General features: G+C 43.9%; 4 protein-coding genes across 4 annotated transcripts; 3 read left to right on the top strand and 1 right to left on the bottom strand. All coding sequences in view use genetic code 12, as the record gives it.

Moving 5' to 3' along the window:
* Positions 1–1,040: 1,040 nt before the first annotated feature.
* CXQ85_001680 (ubiquitin ligase complex subunit) lies at positions 1,041–3,320 on the top strand (the record flags this gene model as incomplete). Its single annotated transcript, XM_025485378.1, has 1 exon — positions 1,041–3,320. One exon carries the CDS (start codon positions 1,041–1,043, stop codon positions 3,318–3,320), a length of 2,280 nt encoding a protein of 759 aa, XP_025340843.1.
* A 124-nt stretch (positions 3,321–3,444) lies between these two features.
* Positions 3,445–7,624, bottom strand: DNA2 (bifunctional ATP-dependent DNA helicase/ssDNA endodeoxyribonuclease; the record flags this gene model as incomplete). Its single annotated transcript, XM_025485377.1, has 3 exons — positions 3,445–5,241; positions 5,287–5,962; positions 6,072–7,624. The coding sequence occupies 3 exons, from the start codon at positions 7,622–7,624 to the stop codon at positions 3,445–3,447; spliced, it is 4,026 nt and encodes a 1,341-aa protein (XP_025340842.1).
* Positions 7,625–8,618: 994 nt separating this feature from the next.
* Positions 8,619–10,196, top strand: NOP5 (RNA-processing protein; the record flags this gene model as incomplete). The annotated part of the gene is made up of 1 exon (XM_025485376.1): positions 8,619–10,196. One exon carries the CDS (start codon positions 8,619–8,621, stop codon positions 10,194–10,196), a length of 1,578 nt encoding a protein of 525 aa, XP_025340841.1.
* A 1,277-nt stretch (positions 10,197–11,473) lies between these two features.
* On the top strand, positions 11,474–13,234 carry CXQ85_001677 (amino acid permease; the record flags this gene model as incomplete). Its single annotated transcript, XM_025485375.1, has 1 exon — positions 11,474–13,234. One exon carries the CDS (start codon positions 11,474–11,476, stop codon positions 13,232–13,234), a length of 1,761 nt encoding a protein of 586 aa, XP_025340840.1.
* Between the last annotated feature and the right edge of the window lie 206 nt (positions 13,235–13,440).

Raw genomic sequence — 13,440 nt, 5'->3', positions numbered from 1 at the left:
TGGTTACACTTTTCGATCCACTTATATTGAAGATTGGGAAATAGTTGGTCATGAGGGGGGTTAAAGTTCGGCAGACCGTCACGTGAAGCTGCTACTTGTTTTGGATGTACGGGTTTACAGCCGTTTTCTCTTTTTCTTGTTTTACATTCTCCTACAACGTTAGTCTGATGCTAAGCATCTTTCTCGATACGTACTTCGGCCTGCTGTTATGAGCATTACCGAGTAAGCGAATTTAGATGGTGTACGGATGTGCCACAAACTCTGGGACCAGCATTAATTTTTTGGTGCACGGGTCTAAAGTACCATGATGAATCTACATGCTACTACTCTTCTACAAAGTATGCTAGTGGGACAATTAAGAGGTTACACTTATCTCCCTTTCTTCCTAAGAGATGGCATAAATAAAGATTAGTCTTTGGCAAAAGTACCATGCCTTTGCATAAGTCTCGACTCATGCTCTGGCAGTCACTGGATGTCTGAGGATAAATTAAACAATCAGTGGTACAAAGCATCGTAAGTTCAGCCTTTCGTGGATATATTTATCCCTTGAGTTCTTCACAGAACAATTCATTTTCTCGGAATTCTGACGTTTGTCCCGTTAAAAACGAATTTGTGGAAATTGGATCACGTGCCTTCTCCAAAGCGCAAAACGTAGCCAACAAGTCAAATACCGTGTTGCTGGGGCTTCTTTTGCCGCCAAATTAGACATGTACTCTAGAAAACTTGCTCTCCTTGCAAGGAATCTTGTAGGGCCTTTCAAACGCCAGTAGAACGACGATCACGTGACCTCAACGTGTTTGCCAGCTTGCTCTATTCTTAAACCCAGCAGTCTTGTAATAACCGTGTCAGACACATCAAGAGGCGTTAAATATTGCTTATGACCCTTTTTTTATCATTCTTTCCACCCCTTGTATGCTTTGTACGCCGCTGGTCCAACTCGTATTGACAAACCTGCACACGACATCTACAGCCCAAGCGCTTCTACGTATCTTGACAAATCTGCCAACTCCACCACAGTGATTTCGAGGCCTATTCCCCATATGCAATTGCTTCTGCTCTTGAATATCTTTCTTTGCCTTCTACAAGTAGCAGTTGCGCAGCAGCCCATTGAAAAGCTGGTGGGAAACCTGTCATCGGTGGAACTACCGCTCGATCGCCTTCGACTGTTCATTGAATCAAACTCACATAAACGACCAACCAAGAAACCATTATACACAAAGCGAACTATCGAGGATAACGTCGTTATTCCACAGTATGACGTGGAGCTTCAAGACTATGAGGGCTCTCCTTTCCTCGCCAAATACCACATTACGTTCGAGAGAATGGCTTCCCAACTCATAAAAGAAGCCGAGGCGTCTCGTGATCAAGAAGCCTTGGTTTATTTGGGTGATCTATATATGTTTGGGCAATCAGACATTAGGGCCAACTATTCGAAAGCGTTGGAATATTACAAGAAAGCTGTTGAAGGTGCCCCTCATGGCCATGCATACTTTATGCTTGGTTACATATACTCCACAGGCATGTTTGGAGAGCTTCCGCAGGATAAAGCAAAGTCAAATCTATATTACCAGTTTGCAAGCGAAAATGGAAATCTAAATGCAACACTTGTTCTTGCCAATAAGTATCTACATGGCATTGACAGAGCCCCAAATTGTGACTTGTCTAAGTTTTACTACTCAAGAGCGGCTCGTATAGTCAAGAAGTATCAAAACGACCATGGCCATGCCACTGTTTCTGGCGACCCTCTTTATAACATACGACTAGCTGATTTCAATGGTGGCCTTTACGGGAGAAAGGTGAGTGATCAGATACTGTCGTTCCAATCATTCGCTGACTATGACGAGGCTAGGCGACAGAATCTCGAGGACAACAATTACAATCATGATCCTGAACTACGCGATCTATATTATGATGCTTTAGCTGCCTATACTGGAAGTCGTTTCAAACCGTCGAATCTTACAGTTGCCAATGACCTCTCCAGAAAGTGTATGGCTCATGCCAAGGTGAAGTTTGGTAAAAACCACGGTGGCTATATCAGTGACGATGATAAGAGCATGTGGAGTCGATGCGCTTGTATATTAGGAAATCTCTACTTCGAAGGAACACATTTCGAACGTGACATTCCGAAGGCCTACGAGTACTTCAACATGGCAAACAAGATTTTCGACAGTGCTCATACTAGAGCCCAGCTCGGCAAGGTCCACGCTTTAGATCCTATCACCGATGGTTCAATAAGTGATAATTGCACAAGGCGTTTTAAGAGTGCTGCTGAGGCAGGCAATTTTGAGGCGAACTATCTCCTCGCAAAATGGTACTCGGTGCCTGACCCAGCTTCGCCATTTTTGATTCAAAACACCGCTCGAACTCTTACTTGGTGGCGTGACCTTGCTATGAAGGGACATTTTCATGCCCGCTTCTACTACGCCGATGCTATGGAATCTGGAGACGGTGCAAGCTCTACAGACGTGTTTTACTGTTCCACCATAGTTGACACTTACAAGCAGTTTGTTGAACGCTCTGAGCAGTTATTATTTCCTCACTTGAAATATGCATTCGAAGAATTTATCTACGGGCATTTCAAGAACGCCCTTGTTGGGTACCTGATTGCTGCAGAACAAGGTCTCAAGAATTCACAGGTTAGTGCAGCCTTCCTCCTATATCAAGCAAATCCGGTATTTACCTGGACACCCAAATTTTTCAATTCTGACAGGCTCGAAAGTGCCATGTCTTATCTCGAATTAGCATCCCTTCAAGGCGATATTGACTCAACCATCCTATTGGGCGATATCAGCTATGATGGCGTGGAATCCACAAATATTCCACAAGACTACGAAAAAGCATTTACATATTACTCGAGGGCTGCAACAGCAGCATCTCCTCACGGTTGTTTTAAACTTGGTCACATGTATGAATATGGTCGTGGTTCTGCTAATGCTACAGTCGACTTCCATATGGCAAAGCGCTATTACGATCTTAGTGTGAAGTACACCTTACAGTCTCCATTTTTCCGTATATCACGATTGAATACTTATGCTATGAGCCTCGCATTACTCCGCCTAAGGGTGAAACTCCTTTTCAGTCGTGATAAGAAGGATGTCGATAAAGCTGGCTGGTTCAGCACCTTCAAGAAACTCGGGAGGTCACAAGATAGCATCGATGATGATGAGGATGACGAGAGAGCGCTTCAAAAATCCACAGCCCATTTTGAAGGTGGAGACTTCGAAGGAGAAGATGAATATGAAATCTTTGATTATGTCGTGCTACTACTCACGGTTGTGTTCTTCATATTCGTTTTTGTTCTGAACATGAGGGTCAAATGAGGCGTGCTGCAAATGGTCCAAATCAACCAAACCAACAGAGAAATGCAGGCGATCAGTTTGGCTTCCGCCGTGGAAATTTCGAGTTCCATTTCTTTGCTTTATAAAGTATATACCTAATGCATCATTAACCTCGACAAACGTTCACGTTCATGTCCTGCAAAATATCTCTGGCAACCGGGTGCTTTTCTAATGTCTTGCTGCCCAACTTTTTCACTTTGCTTTTCTTCTCGGTCTTGTTCTCGGATCCCGTCCTGTTGCCAACATCAAAATCATACATCTTCGTTGCATTCTGAGGAAGATGAGTGACCCAACCTTTTTGCTTAAAAAGTTTTATGAAATCACATATGGTAGCTGTGTTGGAAAGGGTGGAGATAGACCCGAAAACGAGAAGCTTCGATCGTGCACGAGTAAGTGCCACATTCATCCTCCTCCAGTCTTTCACTAAATCACCTGCCTTGCGTTCCTTATTGGATCTGACGAGGGATATAATAATGCAATCTTTATCACGTCCCTGAAATCTATCGGCAGTGAGAATTTCTAATGAAGGTCTGTGTTTGAAGGCATTTGTAAGAACCTTCAATTGAGAACGATACAATGTCATGACACCTATGCTCTTTTCCTTCACACCAGAAGCACAGAGACCTTCAACTGTTTCCCGTATCAATGCCACCTCCGTAAGGTTGGTCACGTTTTCTCCCGTTACCGTCTCATAAGCGTTAAGTGGATCGTGATTGAGGAAGAGACATTTTGTATCCTCGTTCAAGGCATGCTTGAGCCAATCATTCTTTGGGGCTACCTCATTCTTCAAACCCGTCAACAAACCGTCCTTGTTAGGTAACGTTAACGATTGACATGCTACTTCGGTAGAACCGCATTTCAACCTTCCATCGTAAATCAAGGCATTGGAGAGATACATGATGTCCTCACACATTCTATACTGGTAGGTCAATTCGCTCACACTCTCTGGGTGATCTTCAGCAAGAGTTTGGAAAAGGGATCTTGATAATCCGCTTTTCACTTCCGGGTTTGAACTGATTACCAATGGTGGAAGCTGATAATGATCTCCAACAAGAACAAACTTATCACAGAACGCCAAGGGGCCCAATGAGAGTGGTAGCGACACCTGGGAGGACTCGTCGATGATACAGTAGTCAAAGTGGTCACGGATATTAAAGGCAAAATCTCGGATACTCAAACAGGTCGCCGCAACTACTGACGGTCCTCTGTAAACAAGTTCGAAGTCATCAAAACACTCCACTGGGCAATCTTTCGATCCTGGGACATACTGCTTTATCTCGGGATGCACTCGTGAAGGGTTCCCGATTCGAAGGAAGTCTACCCCAAGGTCTTTCATTTTCAAAAGAATGTTATCCACAGCCGAGTTGGTATATGACGAGAGCAATACAGTCTTACCTTGGTTGCTGAGCATCTTGATAAGATGTGCAATTACAGTAGTCTTTCCCGTACCGGGCATTCCAAGAATTAATGAATAGTCTTCACTTTTGAGGACTTTCTGAATTGCACGCTCCTGGTCTTCGTTGAATTCCGTGCCCTGACCCTCAAACGGTTGGCATGAGTCAAGAAACTTTGGAGGAGTCGAGTCGACAATTAACTTCCTCCTTCTGGCATCACCAGATTCTAGAAATAAGTTAAGCACGTTGAACCTTGCCACACCCATTCCATAAAACATTTCATCCTTATCAAGACGAAATACCACAGTCGAAACATCAGCTTGGGAGTGGGTTTGACTCAGCTTCAAGACGTTGGCTCTGTGAAACTTGTCCGTCTTCAGTGAGGTGGGAATAATTCTTCTTCGACTAGAAATGGTAATTGAGTCTGGCCATACTTCTTGGACAAAACCTTGAGCAAGAGCGAATCTACCCTGATCATCGCTGATAACAACTTTATCATGTTTAGTTATCTGAGTGTTTTGCATTGATGAGAAGGCTTTTCCTCCCCTCCTCACAAAGGTATAATAAAGCAACCCATCGTCACGGGAATTTTTCTGTGAAGATATGATCAAATCGGATATCGCTTTCCCCTGTTCCGCTTCTCGTTCTTGAGCAGTGTAAACCCATAGGTCCCGATTGAATTTATCTAGGAATTGCTCCTCCTGAGTTAAAAGCTCGTTCCAATATTTGTAGTACGAGGCATAGTGTGGTTTGCCCTCAAGATGCCTGGTCAATTCCTCGTACACGCCCTCATTTAGACCGCTATCTTCTGCTGTCCCATCTTCAGTCATATGGTTAATCGTCATGCAAGCCTGTTGAATCATACATTTATCACATTTTTGCTGGCGCATGAGATCAGGTAGCTCTTTTTGGCCGCTTTTCAAGAAAAGGGAGATCTGATTCCGAAGATGAACTAGAGACTTTAAGTCTGGCACCGAAATGTCATGCTTCTTGGTCAGCCCTTCATCCAGTGTATAAACCAAGAGGAATGAGGATATATCAAAGTTATACCTATCCTTGAATAGAAGGGAATATAATGCAGCTTGTGCTTGGTGGCTGAGATATTGTCCGCTTGTCTTGATCTCCATGGGAAGAAGAACTTGCGATGAACTATGGCCTCCCTGGAGATTGGCTTTAAGAGTGACGTCCACATTACCTTTCATTCCAAACATGGGGACCACACGCTTTCTTCTAGATCAAGTCCATCAGCCACAGAAAAGTTTATCTTCTGGTTGCGATGATTCGTTGGGATCTCGGATGGTGGCTTTTGTAGAAGGTCCGAAACCAATGTGTTATGAACGGGAGATGTTCCCGTATTTTGTTCTTCAAATCTGAAACAACATCGCCCAAGGTATAAATTTCAATGAGACGTCCTCTGATCTCGTTCTCTAAAAGCTCTTCTAAAAATGCTTGATCAAATTTTTCAGCAAGAAAGCACGTTTGAAATATCTCATGAACGATTGTTCCTATCAAGAGAGGCATGGTAGCTTCGCCGGGGAACTTGAATCGCTTCATTATGACAGTCTTTCTCGGACAAAAGAGTTGGTCGGCCACAACGGTCGACGTAACCAACACGTCCGGATTCCAGATAAGCAAATTGTGAGCATTATCAACAAGCCTTGGAGTGTCAGGAGAAGTCAAGATAATGTGGATGATGTCGTCCTTCGCTAGCGAGAGTTCTGCCGAGTCACCTCGCACTATGATTTTGCTCTCAGCATTATCTCTATCCTTCACAGTTAGAATGATCTGCTTCTTTTTAAAGTTCAGAACTGTGAATGAGCCGTGAAGCACGGAGACAATCTGATAACGAACGAAATCTGACCGCGAGAATGACATCTTCGCCCCAATAACGTCTTCAGTGTGTAAGTTTGATGCCAAAAGCTTCTGAAGCATCATTTCTTCTTTCAGGGAATTCTTATTATCTTGAGTAGTAGTGGTCTTCTTTTCGAGCTCCTCAATATTGATATCATCCGAAAATGGATCAGACTCTTCTAAGGTCTTGTTTTCAAAGCTGTCACCGTTTTCATCCTCATTCTTGTTATCTTGCAAGCGTTGTTGGGTAGCCACAGCGGTTGAAAATTGCTGCACGTTTAATGTGGCCAATACCGAATCATCATCAGAGAAGGGGTCCTCATCATCTGTGTCTTCTTTCGCGTCTATCATTTCTTTTGCGGAAGTGTCCTTAATTGATGTGGTTTCAGGGGATGATCTGCCCAGATTGGTTGCAAACCGGTCGATCCATGTATTTAGCCTCGATAGCGAGGGTGTACTGAAGGTATCAGTAACAGATGCAATGGATTTCGGATCAAACAGTTTGGACCGAGATAATGTGGGACTTATGCTAATATATGCTTGTTTAGACAGGGATTGGGCCTGGACTTGTGGTGTTTGTGAGAGAACGCTTTCAAATCCTAACCCATACTTAGAAAGGACCGAGTCAGTGACTTCGTTGTTCAATGTGGCCGTGTTCACACCATCTGTGTCATCTGCTCGCGTCTTTGTTCTTTCACTGCCTCTCAATGGGGAAGAAAGGATGCATTTGGTATCAACTTGACGCCTTGGGCTTACTCCTCCACGCCATCGGACGCCTTCGAAGCTGTCGTCAGAACTCTGTTCAGGTAGACCTTTGATATTTAGTACTGCTGGCCTTTCTGGAACTTCAAAAGAGGACCCGCTGGCTTTCTTCGGGGTCTCTGTCGCTCCATTCGCCGTTCTATCATCCTCGGGCCTCTTCTTGGGGTTGTAAGAGAGCGTGTTTTGTGGCTGGAAAAAGTATGTGGTCTTCCTAGGCTTTAGCCTTTTGGGATCCAGTCCACCCGAGGGTAGGTTCAGTTGATGGGGCCTTTTATCCATTATAGGCCCATATGGATTTGATATTTACAGAACGGTGGTCTGGGATCAGAAAGTAGTAGGAGCTGGACGTGTAGTGCGTCTATGTAGGTACCGTGTTTTGCTGCGAATGCGATAACCTCATTGAGTGTTGTAAGGAACATACACAAAAGGCGGAGTCAAAGTATTTTATTCTCTTTTGGTTCATTAAATGAAGTTGTAGTTTCAAGCTTTTCGAAATATGATCGGTAAGATATTCTTCTTGATATTATAGTAGACAGTATATGTAAGTGTGGCATTGTAAGAATGGCATTGTAAGAATGGCTGCGAAAAGTACACTACATAGAAGGCTTGGGTAGAATGTAGCACATACTTGACAAAATATACACTCAAGAAGATATGGATCTCAGATTCTAACCATCAAAAGTTTATGTCTCTACTCTTGAGGTTGTTTTTAAAAGGTAAGGCTCTATAGAGAGATGTCGGATTTCCATGGTAAATGGTAGGCATGAATATTTGGCTATGAAGCAGTACTCACTTCATGAAATGACTTGATAAAGAATAGGGTAATTTTCTTTGAATAAACACAGAAAGAAGAGTTTCCTTTTTTCTTCACTTATATTCAAAAAAAAAAAAAATTGTTTTCTTGGATATTCATATTTAGGTTTTACTGAAAATATAACCTCAATAGTGTACGCAACACTTAGTTAGAAGCATATCGAAGCACAACCACCAACAGCAAAATAGAATAAAAAAATTACTTTTCTTCAACCATATAGTACCTTGAGAATCCAAATGAAAAGCCGTTTTTCAATTCCACTTTTCTGTTGCCCTAAAATACTCCTATGTACTGGGCCATTGCTTGGGCTAGTGGGCTTCGCACCCGTGCACCACTAAGAATTTCCCTTGCACACAGGCCAGTCGAAGTTTTTTCTCACCTCATCTCTCTCATTTTTCAAGGACCTCAATCCCCATCTTAAACCTTTAATTTCCAGATCATCACACCCCCACCAACGCCATGGCTTACGTGTTGACGGAAACCGCTGCCGGTTATGCTCTTTTAAAAGCTGCCGACAAGAAGATCCACAAGTCCACCACCTTGTTCGAGGACTTGAACTCCGCAGACAAGGTTGCCGAGCAGTTTAAGATCCATCGTTTTGAAAAGTTCCAGTCTGCTGCCAATGCTTTGGAAGAAGCCAACGCCGTCGTTGAAGGTAAGGTGTCTGACTCTTTGAAGAAGTTGTTGGAAGACGTCAAGCTTGAGAAGAAGGTCACTTTGATTGTCAGCGAGGCCAAGTTGGGTAATGCCATCAACAAGTTGGGCTTGAACTACTCTGTTGTTTCTGACGCTGCTTCTTTGGATTTGCACAGATCTATCAGAGAATTTTTGCCTGAGCTCTTGCCTGGTTTGGATGACTCTGTTTTGAAGCAGATGTCTCTTGGTTTGGCTCACTCCATCGGTAGACACAAGTTGAAGTTTTCTGCCGACAAGGTCGACACCATGATTGTTCAGGCCATTGCCCTTTTAGATGACTTGGACAAGGAATTGAACACATACGCCATGAGATGTAAGGAATGGTACGGTTGGCACTTCCCTGAATTGGCCAAGCTCATAACAGACTCTGTTGCTTACGCCAGAATCATCTTGACCATGGGTGTTAGATCCAACGCTGCCGAGACTGACTTGTCTGAGATCTTGCCAGAAGAGGCTGAAGAGCAGGTCAAGAGTGCCGCTGAAGTTTCCATGGGTACTGAGATCACTGAGATTGATTTGGACAACATCAAGTCCCTTGCTGAGCAGATTGTTGAGTTCGCTGCTTACAGAGAGCAATTGTCCAACTACTTGTCTTCCCGTATGAAGGCTATTGCTCCTAACTTGACTTCTCTTGTTGGTGAGTTGGTTGGTGCTAGATTGATTGCCCACGCTGGTTCCCTTACATCCTTGGCTAAGGCCCCAGCTTCTACCATCCAGATCTTGGGTGCCGAGAAGGCCCTTTTCAGAGCTCTTAAGACTAAGCATGACACACCTAAGTACGGTTTGTTGTACCACGCATCCTTGGTTGGCCAGGCCACCGGTAAGAACAAGGGTAAGATTGCTAGAGTTTTGGCTGCTAAGGCCGCTGTTGCTTTGAGATACGACTCTCTTTCTGAGGACAGAGACGACTCTGGTGACTTTGGTTTGGAGGTTAGATCTAAGGTTGAGTCTAGATTGAGTGCATTGGAAGGTAGAGACTTGAGAACTACTTCTAAGGTTGTCAGAGACGCCCAGAAGGTCGACATAACCGAGGCTAGGTCCTACAACGCTGACGCTGATACCCTTGCACCTGCTGCTGACTCTGACGACGAATCTGACGATGAAGAGCCAAAGAAGAGAAAGAGAGACGAGTCTGAGGACGAGGAGTCCGAGGAGGAGAAGCCAAGCAAGAAGCTGAAGAAGGACAAGAAGGAGAAGAAGGAAAAGAAAGACAAGAAGGAAAAGAAGGAGAAGAAAGAAAAGAAGGAGAAGAAGGAAAAGAAAGAAAAGAAAGACAAGAAGGAGAAGAAAGAAAGAAAGAAAAGAAGGAGAAGAAGGAGAAGAAGTAAGCCAGCCATGTAATTGCATCATATAATTGTAAGTTTAAGAATACAGAAAACGATAGAATCAAGTGTAGTACGCCTTCGATATTTACGTACAAATTTGTTACCCCAACGTAAATGTACAATAGCGCCTCGAAAAGACGAGGCATCGGAACTTTGCAGGTGGTGCAAAGACGTACGCCGTTCGTACCAACTACAACACTAACCGATAACAGCTAATAAGCGAAACCACAAATAGGCGACGTCGAGTACCAAAGCGTGGTTATCGATAACCCATGCGGCAGGTTGACCAACTAGAGCCGGCTGTAGTGGTTGCGAAAAAAAAAAAAAAAAAAATTATAGATAAGCGAGAATAAAGTACCAAAAGAGGCACACAAAACTGATAAAACCACTAAAAAAATTAAAATACCCGAAATTACGCCTCCCAGATCCTCCTGGACCTATATGACCACCCGAACTTTGCCCACATTACCTCCAGTAACCGAACAATCCATTCCGCCAGTATCCAACATAGAGCATTTTGCACCCTCTACAGCACTCCCTATCACAGGCCACTCTTGATAAGAACCCTCCCCCCGGTCTCCATATGCAAGGGACGTTAATCAATGTCTGGCGTACTCCTATTCTCATTAAAGACGTTCCTGGCAAAACGCCGTAGATGGTCGTCTACTTTGTTTTCACAAGTGGGGGCAGAGCGATCACCTCTAAGCCCAATAGCACAAGCCAAGCCGTCAAAGAATGGACGTCAAGGTTTGCCAAGCACAAACCCAGTAGTTAACGATAATTCGTCAAGAAAACAGATACGACGGTTTCTCGAACTACGTGGGAAGCAATTCCCCAAGTTTTACTGACACCTTTGTCAAGGAACAATCCCTCTCCACAAAAGCGCTTTTGACACCTCCCTGTGGCGCACTCTTATCTGATTGTTCTTCAGTTGGGGATCGCACTGTGGATGACTTTTGGGCTTTTTCTACTAAAACTTGTGGAAACTTAGACTCTTGCTTTTAACCTTTTGTGGGCTGTTTTTTCCGTACTCTTCAAATTCCTCCTGTTTCATGCCCATATTCGCTTGCTCTGCCGCATGCCCGGTTCATTGGTGCCCAGATATCTTAGCGGGAGGTGCCGGAACGCGGCATTTTGTTCAAGATACCCCAATATGACAAGGTCCATTGATAACGCGACCGCCCCATGCAAGCATACAGTCTTATCTGGCAAGCGCCCATTGATTTTTGCAACCATATAAGAAAGGCGTAATTTGCACTGGGGCGGTGGTTGCTGCTGACGAAAACAAACATAATGCCTGACAAGGAGTTAGACTATATCACTTCGAGGGAACAGGCCTCTTCTACGGATAAAGATGGTGGCGTTTACATCAATGCCTTTGATGCCCAGGACAACAAGGCTGATATGGGCTTGTGGGATAGGTTCGTCGACGGATTTAGGAGGTTTGACGAAAAAGATTTGGGAATTGATCCAGGCTTATCCGATATCGAAAAAACTGCCATCATCACTGCCAACTCTCCTTTGTCTCGTTCGCTTAAAGACAGACACTTGCAGATGATCGCTATTGGTGGTGCTATCGGTACTGGTTTGTTTATTGGTTCCGGTAAGGTTTTAGCCAATGGTGGTCCCGCTTCCGTTATTATCGCTTATGCTTTGATCGGTGGTATGATTTATTCTACCGTTCACGCCTTGGGTGAATTGGCTGTCACTTTCCCTGTTTCTGGTGCTTTCGTTACTTACAACACTCGTTTGTTAGATCCTTCCTGGTCGTTCGCTATGGCCTGGAATTACGCTATGCAATGGTTGGTCGTCTTGCCTTTAGAATTGGTCGCCGCTGCTATTACTGTTCAATATTGGGATGAAAAGACTAATTCGGCTATATACTGTATTGCCTTTTATGTTTTGATTATGGGTATTAACCTCTTTGGTGTTAAAGGTTACGGTGAAGCTGAGTTTATTTTTTCTGCCATTAAGGTTATTGCTGTCATTGGTTTTATCATTCTCGGTATCGTCATCATTTGCGGTGGTGGTCCTGAAGGTGGTTACATTGGTGGTAAGTACTGGCATGACCCTGGTGCTTTCAACCATGGCTTCAAGGGTCTTTGCTCTGTCTTTGTCACTGCTGCCTTCTCTTTCGCTGGTACTGAGTTGGCTGGTTTGGCTTCTGCTGAAACCAAGAACCCAAGAAGGGCTCTTCCAAAGGCTACCAAGCAAGTCTTCTGGAGAATCACTCTTTTCTACATGGTTTCCTTGACCGTTGTCGGTTGTATGGTTCCATACGACAACGAAGAATTGAAACAGTCTGATGGTACTGCCAGATACTCTCCTTTCGTCATTGGTATTAGAAATGCTGGCATCGGCGGCTTGCCATCTGTCATGAATGCTGTTATTATGATTGCCGTCTTGTCTGTCGGTAACTCCTCTGTTTATGGCTCTTCCAGAACCTTGGCTGCTTTGGCTGCCGCTGGACAGGCTCCAAAGATTTTCAACTACATTGACAGAAGAGGTAGACCAATTTTCGGTATCCTCTTGGCTGGTATCTTTGGTTTGATTTGCTTCATTTCCGCTTCTGACAAGCAAGGTGAGGCTTTCGACTGGATGATGGCCCTTTCTGGTTTGTCCTCCCTTTTCACCTGGGGCTCCATTTGCGGTTGTCACCTTAGATTTAGATACGCATTGAAGCTGAAGGGTAGAAACACTGATGAATTGGCCTACACTTCTCAGGCTGGTATTATCGGTTCCATTTATGGTATCTCCTTGAATATTTTGATTCTTATCGCCCAGTTCTGGATTGCTTTATTCCCAATTGGTGGGAGCCCAGATGCCGAGGCCTTCTTCAAGGCCTACTTGTCCTTCCCTATCGTCATAGGTTTCTACATCTTCCACAAGATCTGGAAGAAGAACTGGAGAATGTGGATTCCAGTTGAAGAGATCGATATTGATACTGGTAGAAGAGAGTTGGACTTGGATCTCTTGAAGCAAGAGATTGCCGAAGAGAAGGCATATATGGCAAGCAAACCTCTCTATTACAGAATCTACCACATCTTCTGTTAACTGTCATGCCAATTCGATCAATTCCCGGAGTACCTGGATGTGTTCAAGGGTTTCTAGTCGTTTCAATTCTACTCACATACATTTAGTATTATAATTTACAATTGGTTCACAAAAAAGTTAATTTGTATATGTGTATTCGTTATGAGTCGTAATCGAGTTTTGATGCCGTTAATAATTTTCCATGCTATGATTTTTCTTTTCTTTTT

The sequence above is a fragment of the Candidozyma haemuli genome (assembly GCF_002926055.2).
Source record: "Candidozyma haemuli strain B11899 chromosome Unknown C_2014730914, whole genome shotgun sequence".
Lineage (NCBI taxonomy): Eukaryota > Fungi > Ascomycota > Pichiomycetes > Serinales > Metschnikowiaceae > Candidozyma > Candidozyma haemuli.
The sequence above is the reverse complement of the archived record's forward strand: the minus strand, read 5'-3'. Positions and strand labels throughout refer to the sequence as shown.